At 40.9% G+C, this 12,980-nt stretch overlaps 1 protein-coding gene across 1 annotated transcript in view; it reads right to left on the reverse strand.

The window, feature by feature from the left end:
• Positions 1-12,980, reverse strand: part of nme7 (NME/NM23 family member 7) — a 40,453-nt gene that overhangs the window by 8,332 nt on the left and 19,141 nt on the right. Inside the window, exons 9-10 of the mRNA XM_079678834.1 lie at positions 10,106-10,174; positions 9,284-9,385 (exon numbers count right to left, since the gene is read on the reverse strand). Of these exons, the coding sequence (XP_079534960.1) occupies positions 9,284-9,385; positions 10,106-10,174 (171 nt within the window). The remainder of the gene's footprint in view (positions 1-9,283; positions 9,386-10,105; positions 10,175-12,980) is intronic.

Raw genomic sequence — 12,980 nt, forward strand, 5'->3', positions numbered from 1 at the left:
TCGTTAATGTACAACTTTTTAGCTGAAGTAGCATTTCTTGTGTTTTTATTACGTCATATCATCGTTTTAATGTGTTACTACTACAACTACTACTAATACTACCGTCTGTTTGTACATTGACCCTTTCATTTGAATGCCACCTAAGGATTGACCGGATAAGCCTTGTGCCAAAGCCTTATCATTAACTTGTACTTTAGCTACTTTAATGATTTCACATTTCTATTCTACTCAGACGGCTCTTTCAAGTGTACTACCGTGCACTCCATTTAGCATCGTGGCCACCAGGAACAGCCGATATCTTTTTCCAGAAAAACATTACGCAGATGGGTCAAACATCAATAACAGGAGCGTATTTTTATCCTCGGTGATGCACACACACTTAGCCTCGTGTCGCAGGAAGTTCAGGCCCCATTTGATCATCTCCTAAACTCATCTGAGACACAGCGAGGCACCACAGCAGGTCGTGACCATCATACTAATGGGTCTAGTGAGGGGGAGGGGAGACATTACGTAAGATGTTACCTTAAAATAACAACTTCTAAATCATTTCGATGCTTTAAGGAGAACATTTCCTCTGTCAGCTTTCTGATGCACTTAGAGAGCGGGTCATATACAGCCTATCGAGAAAAGTGCCTCTAGCTCTGTGGCGCTAAGTTGATTTGAGTGAAACTGGTTCATATTTTATGGAGAAAATGTTTTCTAGGTTCCCTGTGATGTCATCCGGATGCTCCGCCCTGAGATGAAAGAAGTTCCTGACGGACACAAGGCTATTTTTGTTGCTAAAGTAAAGCTAAACGTAGCTCAGTTAGCGGTTCATTCAGTTAGCGTTTCATTCAGTTAGCGATTAGCTCAGTTAGCCATGCTACAAGGACTAGCGCGCGCACACACACACAGTCGCACGCACGCACACACACACACACACACACACACACACACACACACACACACACACACACACACACACACTTGAACAAGGCAGAGCTCCCAGGATGGCTGCTAAAGAAACAAAATATTCCATTTGTAATCTTGGAAAAAGACAATTGTTATTAACACGTAGACGGTTACTCTTGAATTTTTGAAATTATAGAAGTTTAATTTACCTCAGTGTTTTTGAAGTGCTCTTGTAATTAATTTAATAAAACCAACACATGTTTTACCCTGTATCCAGAGCTGGGCTTCTTTGTGTTGGACTAAAAAGTAACATTATTTATATTAAACATTGTGCGATGTATTGTGCTGTTGTTCCAAAACGATCAACTTGCTATTCTTGGATCTCAAGCTATGTAATAACATTAAATGCCCATTACAGCCGTCCATATTCACGACAGCAGTGTGGAGTTACAGTGCACTCTGAAACTGTGTTCATCTAAAAATACCAATAAGTGCATTAAGTTGCTTTAAGTTGTTGACTAAAAGCACAAGTTAAACACTGGGAGAGAGTGGAGAGTGTAGTGTGGGTGAGATTGGCTGACAGAGGACCGTTGTGTGTGTCCTCTCTGATATCAGGACACATCACATGACGGAGCACAATCTCATGACTGAGGCCGGCTGTGGAGGTGTGAACACACGAGGATCCTGTATAGCATGAAGCATAGTGTGAAGCCTAATTAACGGCGTCGTATATTGAGCCGTTTTAATGTGCAGGAATATCACATTCTCACAACTCTCATGTGAGGAAAGTGTGTTTGAGTTCACCTAATGGAGCCGTGCAGCGACATTCATGTGATGTTTATAGATTAAATCAACTGGAAATAATCAATAGCAATGGACTCTTGACTATAAATACACTTTCCGACCTCTTCATACAGTCGGCTCCAACCTGTCAGTCTGATAGTGACGCTGGGAAAGTCTTCTCACACTGCATTGAGAGAGAAAACGTGGTGTACTTTGGTCCCGCGCAGAACAATGTTACACGCCCCCTCCGTAACATATTTTTTCTCAATGCCGATGCTGTGAATTTCCATTTATCTCCTGCATCCAATGACTGAAATCCACTGAAGAGTAAGGGGTGCTAATGTTTAGGTTATTGGTCAGATAATACCGAGGTCAGTCTGAGGTCACGCAGTTACGAAACAGCTGCAACGCCCTGTCGGTGACTCGGGTCTGAAGCAAGGTTTTTAAAGGAACGACAGAGAATAATCTACCAGATCACATATTGTTGAGTATTAAACAGCTCATACATGTTATGACTAACTAGCAATTAATGAATGATTCCCCACTGCAGTCAGCATGTCGTTGTGTCCCTGAGACACTTCACCCCAAATTGCTCCTGTGGGGATTGTCCACAGTACTGGATGTTTGTAAATCGCTTTGGATAAAAAAAAATCTAATATATTAAAAATATATATTTAATTATATTATATCAATATCGGACTTTAACTGCACGATTATCCTATGTGAATTAATAACACTCATGTAAAGGACGGAAAGACATAGAAAATAAATAATAATATATGTTTTTATATGATATCAACATTACATTTTTTTACATATTTTCCAGTTAGCGTCAATACATATACATATATATATTATTTATTTTAAAAGTACTATTTCTTGTGAAAATGTCTCTAAAATGTGGAGATTTTCTCTGTTAAATATCGTATCAAATTAACACATCTTTGGGTTTTGGACTGACTACACAAGACATTAAATATATCAACTATTTTCAGACATTTAATATTGAAACGTTAAAAATGAAAAACGATCGGCGATTTAATTGTTAATACAAAATAATCTTTAATGGCGGCCTACCCTACATTCCCCGTGCAATTCCCCATCATTTATTGACAATCTTTATCCGTGGATATCATTTCATTAATTTTTACAAAGAAGAGAAACAACCAGCACACAGGTCACTATTTGTTACCAGTATTAAAGCCAACCACAGGCAGATCAGAGGAGGGTAGCTTATAAAAGGACAGCTGTAAAAGCTTAATTAATTTGGCATCAATAAGCTATAGTGTCACATGACCTAGAAATCATTAGCCAATTACCCCCACACACACACACACACACACACACACACACACACACACACACACACACACACACACACACACACACACACACACACACACACACACACACACACACACACACACACACACACACACACACACACACACACACACACACACACACACACACACACACACACACACACACACACATCTAGTCTCATTCGCCCCAGATCTTCAAAATGTCACTGAGCAATGTCCTGAAACATCTTCTCTAATTCATCAGGATTGTATTTGTGTCTGAACACTAAAATGTCTTGCTTTTCATGTGTTCAGTTTTCCATATTGCATTTAAATAAAATAAAATAAGAATGACACCTGTGTAATGTATATTGTATTCTATGTTTTGATTTGAATTGTAGTTGTAATGTTTTATTATAGTGTATTCTTGCTTTTTCTTTATAGTTCATATTGTTTATTCTATAGATACTCTATATGTCCTCCCGCTGTTCATATGTACATATTTACTGTTCACACAATACTTTTCACTCTTGTACAAGGGGTTTATAACCTGCCGCTGCTCAATGACACAATCATTTAGTATTTTGAAAAATCATAAAAGATCGTTCTATCTTCCCTAAAAGAAATGAGATCTTGAAACCAAACATTCTGCTCAATATGAAACAGGTCAAAACACAACAGGTCTGTTAATGTGATAAAACATGGTTTGACTGTTTGTTTCTAAAATGTGATTCCTGGATATTAAATATCAATCTGTAATTATCTGAAACACTCCCAGTAAAATGTGTTCTTTAAAAGGTCCCATGTCATGGCCATTTCCACTGATCATAATTCCATTGTTGAGGTCTACTAGAATAGATTTATATTGTTCAATGTTCCAAACTCACATTGGTTTCTCATACAGCGTCTCTGTATAGTATGTGTATTCACTCTCTGTCCTACATGGCTTGTTGGAGCTCCTGCCCCCCCCCCTCTCCCTATGAGCCCAGTGTGCTCTGATTGGTCAGCTCGCCCACTCTGTTCTGATGATTCCACCACCGTTACAGTTGAACATCAGTGATTATGTGTTACCATGGAGTTTTTTAGCAACCAGGAAATGACACCAGTAAGGACAAACAGATGAGAATGCTGCGTGGGGTCTGGGTGCCGTGTTGGCGGGACGTTGCGGGGCTCGCTGCTACGAGGAGCGGACAGTGTGAGCTGGGTTCATTTCCTGCTTGCAGCCTGGGGTCTGCGAGACATCGCGAATGGACGCGGGAAGGGGGGGATGCTGAAGGGGCTGCAGCACCCCCATCTGCGAGGCTCCACTAGCGTTCTGGGGCAGCATAGACAGGTCTTCTCTGTTTTAGAGTTTAACTCCCTACACGGTGTACTTTGAGGGTTTGTGACTCTGCAGACCGTTTACATGCAGAGAAACCTTCATAACACACAAGGGGACGGGTGATAACCAGAAAAGCATGACATGGGACCTTTAAGTGTGCTGAAGTGTCAGATGATGACTCGGTTTAGCGACGTTTGAGTCCAAAAATTGGCTTTAATTCAATATATTCAGAAAAGTTTCTTCTGGATCAATAAAAGCGTTATTTTATAAACAGACCAGACTGAGTTTACATCTCATGACGAACATGAACATATCCACAGCCTCAAATATTGGGAGCTGCAGTGTTTATAATATAGAAACTCATCCAACAGTGTAAATGTACTACGACTTCACAACTTTACTGTTGGTGTAATCTGCTCTGAGCTTGAAACACAGATACACCCAGACTGACAATAACTCTCCTGACATTTTACTCAAACTGCTTCAACACCCTACAACTACAAGATTGGACCAAGCTTGAAACACATTTATAGGAATACATACATTTAATACGGAAAAGGTTCCTTGCTCACCTGCAGCGGCTTGAATCCCAGACTCACTGAGTAACTAGAATTACCGCCTCGTGGTTCAATGCCTCCAACAACCAGTAGAAGTAATAGTATTCTTTCAGTCTATTCAAAATGTCACCATACTTTAGCTTCTCCTTATTATTAGTGAAACATTTCCATATTTAGAGTATGAATTTTTGTGTTATGGTCGAAACTTGTGAGGTCCCAGTGACCTTTGACCGCCAGAATCTCAATTCTCAAATCATCCACATTCATAGCACTGCACACAGTGACATTTTGACTCTGCCTTTATTAACCCACACTATGAAGCAGTTGGCAGCTTTTATACCGCGCCTGGCGAGCAGTATGAGAGTACTTCAAAGTACTAGTGCCCACTCCAAACTTGGACTGTTCAGGCACTTGAACCGACGACCTTCCCATTCATAACGACTGAGGTACTGCCACCACTGAATTCTTGAGTTACGGCATCATAGAGTTGTGCAGTGACGAGTCCTAAAACCCGGACGTGAATTAGCATTTTACCACTTCCTGTTCCCTCGTCTCAGAGCCAATGGGATAACTCCATAGGATTTTGAACTAGTTTTTTGAAAATATCTGGAACTAAGGTCTGTGGTTGAGACACATTGAAGAGACGGATCACGTTTTGTTCTACGACATTAAATCCATCAGCAGTGACCCCACTGGTGATTTCTGAAGAGTTGACGTGTCTGAGAAACGATGGTTGTTACAAAGTGGCTGAATAGGACTACAGAAGTTGTGGAGGCCGTTGTACGTCATTACGCCGAACACGTAACACTCCTCTAAGTTAGTTTGCCCTGTTCTGCTTGAAAGCAAGTCCCTGCCTCCTGCATACTGTTCAAACAAAAGCTTCAACTCGTACCATTTAGAATCTGTGTGTTTGAATATGGATCTTAAGTTGGCGTGACGTTGAAGTCGTGCTGCTGGACTCGGCTGTAGTTCCTTTATAGCATAACGTTAGCATTTTGCTTCTGGACATTAGATTTATGATTAGAAAATGATAAAAGTAGGGTAGACATGTGGAGATTATCCGGCTGAACAAAACGTGCATTCATCAAACAGGTTGGTTTTCCATTTCGAGCTCTTTTCCAAAATCCTATGGAGAAATCCCGTTGCTTTTTTGTCGAGGGAACCCATGCGCAGCTTACCTCCGGGTGAATACGGCCCTGCACCACTCTATATAGAAAGGCCACAGTGACCCTTGACCATCAAAATATAATCAGTTCATCCTTTAGTCCAAGTGAATGTTTGGGCCAAATTATAAAAAATGAGGTTATTGTGTTCATGAGAAAGCGATGGATGGACGACACGAAAACTAACTTCAGACGATCAGGCTTAAGCGTGACACCAGAGGGTGAGGTCACCACATCAATGACTGCACTGCTGCTATTTCCATGCATTACTAAGAATGACAGAAGACAATAACACTACTGTTGTCTTTTCACACAACCAAACTCACACTGCAGCAGAAATAGCTTCATCATCTCTGAGGATAAACTCATTTAAACACCTCTAAGTTTAACACAAGGCAACAATAGAACATCTGGGAGTTATCGCAGCGTTTATATCAGACTTCATTCGTTTTAGTGAGGTGGGCTGAATGAAGCACTCCATTTAGAGGTCTCCTATTATGCTGAGTCCTCTTCTTCATGTCTCTTCTACATCAACATGTGTCCCCTCTTCTTCATGTCTCTTCTACATCAACATGTGTCCCCTCTTCTTCATGTCTCTTCTACATCAACATGTGTCCCCTCTTCTTCATGTCTCTTCTTCATCAACATGTGTCCCCTCTTCTTCATGTCTCTTCTACATCAACATGTGTCCCCTCTTCTTCATGTCTCTTCTACATCACCATGTGTCCCCTCTTCTCCATGTCTCTTCTACATCAACATGTGTCCCCTCTTCTTCATGTCTCTTCTACATCAACATGTGTCCCCTCTTCTTCATGTCTCTTCTACATCAACATGTGTCCCCTCTTCTACATGTCTCTTCTACATCACCATGTGTCCCCTCTTCTTCATGTCTCTTCTACATCAACATGTGTCCCCTCTTCTTCATGTCTCTTCTACATCAACATGTGTCCCCTCTTCTTCATGTCTCTTCTACATCAACATGTGTCCCCTCTTCTTCATGTCTCTTCTACATCAACATGTGTCCCCTCTTCTACATGTCTCTTCTACATCACCATGTGTCCCCTCTTCTTCATGTCTCTTCTACATCAACATGTGTCCCCTCTTCTACATGTCTCTTCTAAATCAACATGTGTACCCTCTTCTTCATGTCTCTTCTACATCAACATGTGTCCCCTCTTCTTCATGTCTCTTCTACATCAACATGTGTCCCCTCTTCTTCATGTCTCTTCTACATCACCATGTGTCCCCTCTTCTCCATGTCTCTTCTACATCAACATGTGTCCCCTCTTCTTCATGTCTCTTCTACATCAACATGTGTCCCCTCTTCTTCATGTCTCTTCTACATCAACATGTGTCCCCTCTTCTTCATGTCTCTTCTACATCAACATGTGTCCCCTCTTCTTCATGTCTCTTCTACATCAACATGTGTCCCCTCTTCTCCATGTCTCTTCTACATCAACATGTGTCCCCTCTTCTTCATGTCTCCTCTACATCAACATGTGTCCCCTCTTCTTCATGTCTCTTCTGCATTAACATGTGTCCCCTCTTCTTTATGTCTCTTCTACATCAACATGTGTCCCCTCTTCTTCATGTCTCTTCTACATCAACATGTGTCCCCTCTTCTTCATGTCTCCTCTACATCAACATGTGTCCCCTCTTCTTCATGTCTCTTCTACATCAACATGTGTCCCCTCTTCTCCATGTCTCTTCTACATCAACATGTGTCCCCTCTTCCTCATGTCTTTTCTACATCAACATGTGTCCCCTCTTCTTCATGTCTCTTCTACATCAACATGTGTCCTCTCTTCTTCATGTCTCTTCTACATCAACATGTGTCCCCTCTTCTTCATGTCTCTTCTACAGCAACATGTGTCCCCTCTTCCTCACGTCTCTTCTACATCAACATGTGTCCCCTCTTCTTCATGTCTCTTCTACATCAACATGTGTCCTCTCTTCTTCATGTCTCTTCTACATCAACATGTGTCCCCTCTCCTTCATGTCTCTTCTTCATCAACATGTGTCCCCTCTTCTCCATGTCTCTTCTACATCAACATGTGTCCCCTCTTCTTCATGTCTCTTCTACATCAACATGTGTCCCCTCTTCTTCATGTCTCTTCTACATCAACATGTGTCCCCTCTTCCTCACGTCTCTTCTACATCAACATGTGTCCCCTCTTCTTCATGTCTCTTCTACATCAACATGTGTCCTCTCTTCTTCATGTCTCTTCTACATCAACATGTGTCCCCTCTCCTTCATGTCTCTTCTTCATCAACATGTGTCCCCTCTTCTCCATGTCTCTTCTACATCAACATGTGTCCCCTCTTCTTCATGTCTCTTCTACATCAACATGTGTCCCCTCTTCTCCATGTCTCTTCTACATCAACATGTGTCCCCTCTTCTTCATGTCTCTTCTACATCAACATGTGTCCCCTCTTCTTCATGTCTCTTCTACATCAACATGTGTCCCCTCTTCTTCATGTCTCTTCTACATCAACATGTGTCCCCTCTTCTTCATGTCTCTTCTACATCAACATGTGTCCCCTCTTCTTCATGTCTCTTCTACATCAACATGTGTCCCCTCTTCTTCATGTCTCTTCTACATCAACATGTGTCCCCTCTTCTTCATGTCTCTTCTACATCAACATGTGTCCCCTCTTCTTCATGTCTCTTCTACATCAACATGTGTCCCCTCTGTGGAAAGAGACTCTGAAAGTTTCAGGAACAAAGATTCTCTCTCTTTTTGATCCATTTCTATAAAAACCTGTCTGAAAATGAGCTGATCAGATTTTGGCCACTTTATGATGTCATAACGATGTTTTGTCTTGTGTAACCATTAGCCAATCAGCAACCAAGGTAACCCCCGCCCCCTCTTATCACCTGAATCTCCTCCTAGAGCACCATTTTGTTCTTTGTAACCAAATGTCTCTCAGAGGGGCGTGGGGAGGGGCTCCTTATTTTCATCTAAAGTAACAGACAGAGAATCAGCACTTTGGAAACAGCGCTGAAACAGAGGGGATTATGGGTAATGCTGCAATGATCTGTTTGGTGTTTCAGCCAATCAGAGACAGGCTCTGGATATATCTGAGACCTGTGATATATTGATGAAGAACAGTATAATAGCAGACCTTTAAAGCACGGATGGCAGATGGATAATTACTTGCTGATGATATATTGATTTCCACCACATTGAACCGATCGTAGTACTTATCAGGCTCGCTTCTGCTATGGACTATAATGATGATATTTAATATAGTTTGACTCACTGGATCGGCGGGCCCACAGAAGTCTCTGAAGGTCTTTGGTGTGTTTTCTCCGTGGATCTCCAGCACCATGCAGGGCCCGGAGCACAGCTCAGTCACCATGCTCTGAGGGACAGGAAATTAAAACATGTGCTGATAATACTGGTAATATATTTAAGGAAGGCCAGAGAGGCAAGAGAGAAAAAGTCAATAATAATACGTAATACATTTCTATTCTATTTTATAAGTCTGAAATGAATATTTGTGTCTCTCTGTCTTCATGATTTAAAAACCGGATATGTGTTACTTCTTTGATCGTATTTTCATAGAGGAAAGAGTGAGTTACTTTGATAAATGATCCTGGCAAACAATGTTCTTCCTACCTGTTCTTCAGATTTAAAATCACCTTTTATTTTTTTAGAACGGTGACTCAGCCAAAAGCTTTTTTCCATATGTTTTACAGATTTAAAAAACTTCTTCTTTAAAACTGATGTTAAGTCGTAAACACAGGTAAGAAAAATATGTATAATACGTTTATTTTCTCACTTGTCTCGAGGGGCTTCTGTATAAATACACAATGACTCAACTGAAAACAAATCTGTGAAACCTTTGTCACTTTTTGAGATCATTACCAGAGATTTTGCAGTGTGTGTGTGTGTGTGTGTGTGTGTGTGTGTGTGTGTGTGTGTGTGTGTGTGTGTGTGTGTGTGTGTGTGTGTGTGTGTGTGTGTGTGTGTGTGTGTGTGTGTGTGTGTGTGTGTGTGTTTTATTCTCAAAGGTAACACTGACAGATATATAGCGCAGGTGCTTGCAGTGATGGCACAACAAAGCCTTGTTTTTACTCACAGCGTACTCCGTGACAACCCCTTTGTAAACTTCATAAAATTCCTCTGCGTTCGCCCGGTCCAAGTTAAACTGTGAGGAAGAAGAAATGTGATATGGATAATGCGCTCAAAGAAATTAAAAATGAAAAACAAAAAAAATTAAACATGAAAAAAATACGATTCCTTTAATATTATCGACTCTGAAACTGAAACGGGTTTATTACCAAGTAGGTTAACACATACGAGGAATGTGTCTTGGTGTACATGGTGCATATTCAAACACAGTCAAAGGAGATCAAAAGTAAGAACAAATAACCAAAAAATACAGTAAAAGCCATTTAAACTATTAAGATATAGAACATTATTTACATGAAATCTGGATATGCCAAAAAACCAAGTGCAGTATACTGTTGCAAATCCCTTGGAATAATAATATCCACACCTGGATGTTATCTAACAACTGGAGCTGGATGTGTATTCTGTAAATTGGGTTTTAATATTTTATTCATGCTTCTTAATTAATATTAAAGGTCACCTATTATGCTAAATCCTCTTCCTCATGTCTCCTCTACATCAACATGTGTCCCCTCTTCTCCATGTCTCTTCTACATCAACATGTGTCTCCTCTTCTTCATGTCTCTTCTACATCACCATGTGTCCCCTCTTCTCCATGTCTCTTCTACATCACCATGTGTCCCCTCTTCTTCATGTCTCTTCTTCATCAACATGTGTCCCCTCTTCTTCCTGTCTCTTCTACATCAGCATGTGTCCCCTCTTCTTCATGTCTCTTCTACATCAACATGTGTCCCCTCTTCTTCATGTCTCTTCTACATCAACATGTGTCCCCTCTTCTTCATGTCTCTTCTACATCAACATGTGTCCCCTCTTCTTCATGTCTCTTCTACATCAACATGTGTCCCCTCTTCTTCATGTCTCTTCTACATCAACATGTGTCCCCTCTTCTCCATGTCTCTTCTACATCAACATGTGTCCCCTCTTCTCCATGTCTCTTCTACAACAACATGTGTCCCCTCTTCTTCATGTCTCTTCTACATCAACATGTGTCCCCTCTTCTTCATGTCTCTTCTACATCAACATGTGTCCCCTCTTCTTCATGTCTCTTCTACATCAACATGTGTCCCCTCTTCTCCATGTCTCTTCTACAACAACATGTGTCCCCTCTTCTCCATGTCTCTTCTACATCAACATGTGTCCCCTCTTCTTCATGTCGCTTCTACATCAACATGTGTCCCCTCTTCTTCATGTCTCTTCTACATCAACATGTGTCCCCTCTTCTCCATGTCTCTTCTACATCAACATGTGTCCCCTCTTCTTCATGTCTCTTCTACATCAACATGTGTCCCCTCTGTGGAAAGAGACTCTGAAAGTTTCAGGAACAAAGATTCTCTCTCTTTTTGATCCATTTCTATAAAAACCTGTCTGAAAACGAGCTGATCAGATTTTGGCCACTTTATGATGTCATAACGATGTGTTGTCTTGATTAACCATTAGCCAATCAGCAACCAAGCTAACCTAAAGTAACAGACAGAGAATCAGCACTTTGGAAACAGGGCTGAAACAGAGGGGATTATGGGTAATGCTGCAACGATCTGTTTGGTGTTTCAGCCAATCAGAGACAGGCTCTGTATATATCTGAGACCTGTGATATATTGATGAAAAACAGTATGATAGGGGACCTTTAAGCTATCTTTGGCTCTTTACTTGCCGTAACAATATGGGACGAATAAATGTATCCTGATTCAGATCTACTCAAACAGAAACTCCTCACTGAGTGTTGCTTATTATTTCTCCACACAGTGACTAACTAATGTCTTATGAACATCGAGGCTGTGAAATCACGTCCTCAGAACAAAGGCGCAGCATGAATAGTTAATATTCTTTTTATTTAATTCCCCTTATTGCACAACATGCTCTGTATGTGGCTCCAGAGATGAAACCGGCATTGATTTATTCCTGTCCTACGGCCCAGAATGCATCCCTTCTGACGGATGCACTGAGAGAGGTCACTGTTTGCAGCGGTTCAATTATGAGGTCAGGTCGGATCACAGGAATCAATACTGAGCACGTATTGGTTACACAAGGACAGCTGGGATATATATGGGCAGTGGTGGAGGGTAACTGAGTACATTTAATCTAGTACTGCACTTCAGTACACATTTGAGGTACTTACACTTAACATTTGTGATTGTATACTACGTTATATTTCTACTGTACTACATTTTGGAAGCCAATTTTGTACTTTTTACTGCACAAAATGTATTGATTTTATATACTTTACACATTCAGATTTTGACCCAGATAAACTTTACAATATGATTATTTGGTATAGATTAAACCATCCAACATTATATTTAAGTCACTAAAACAGAGTGGGTTAACAGAAAAAGTACATGAATTAAGAAGTTTTTGGAAAATATTTGAAACGGAATGTGAAGATTTATTGCTTTTGCTTTAACTTATTTAAATATTTCTTGAGTTCTTCTGCAAAGGGTACTGTTCCTCCAGATATTTTGAGTACATTTTCCTCATTTTCCTTGAATACTTTAACTTAAGTACTTTTCTCAATAGCCGCTTTCACACCAAGTACTTTGCCGTACTTAGTGCAGCACTTACGCAGCGTCCACACAGCGGCGTGTCTGAAGCTCGACCAACAACCAATCACATGAATCTCCCGCCCCGGACACACACGCACGCAGTTTGATTGGCTATAGCTTTTACTGGCATATGATTTGATTGGCTGACGCTTCTGTCGAAGCTTCAAAAGTTGAACATTGCTCAACTTTTTAAGCGAGCAACGCGAGCAAAGCGAAGCGACGCTCCCACAATGCAGTTCGGCAAAGCGTGACGTCAACCCATTCAAAGTGAATGGGCAGAAG

Source organism: Notothenia rossii, assembly GCF_949606895.1.
Source record: "Notothenia rossii genome assembly, chromosome: 1".
Taxonomy (NCBI): domain Eukaryota; kingdom Metazoa; phylum Chordata; class Actinopteri; order Perciformes; family Nototheniidae; genus Notothenia; species Notothenia rossii.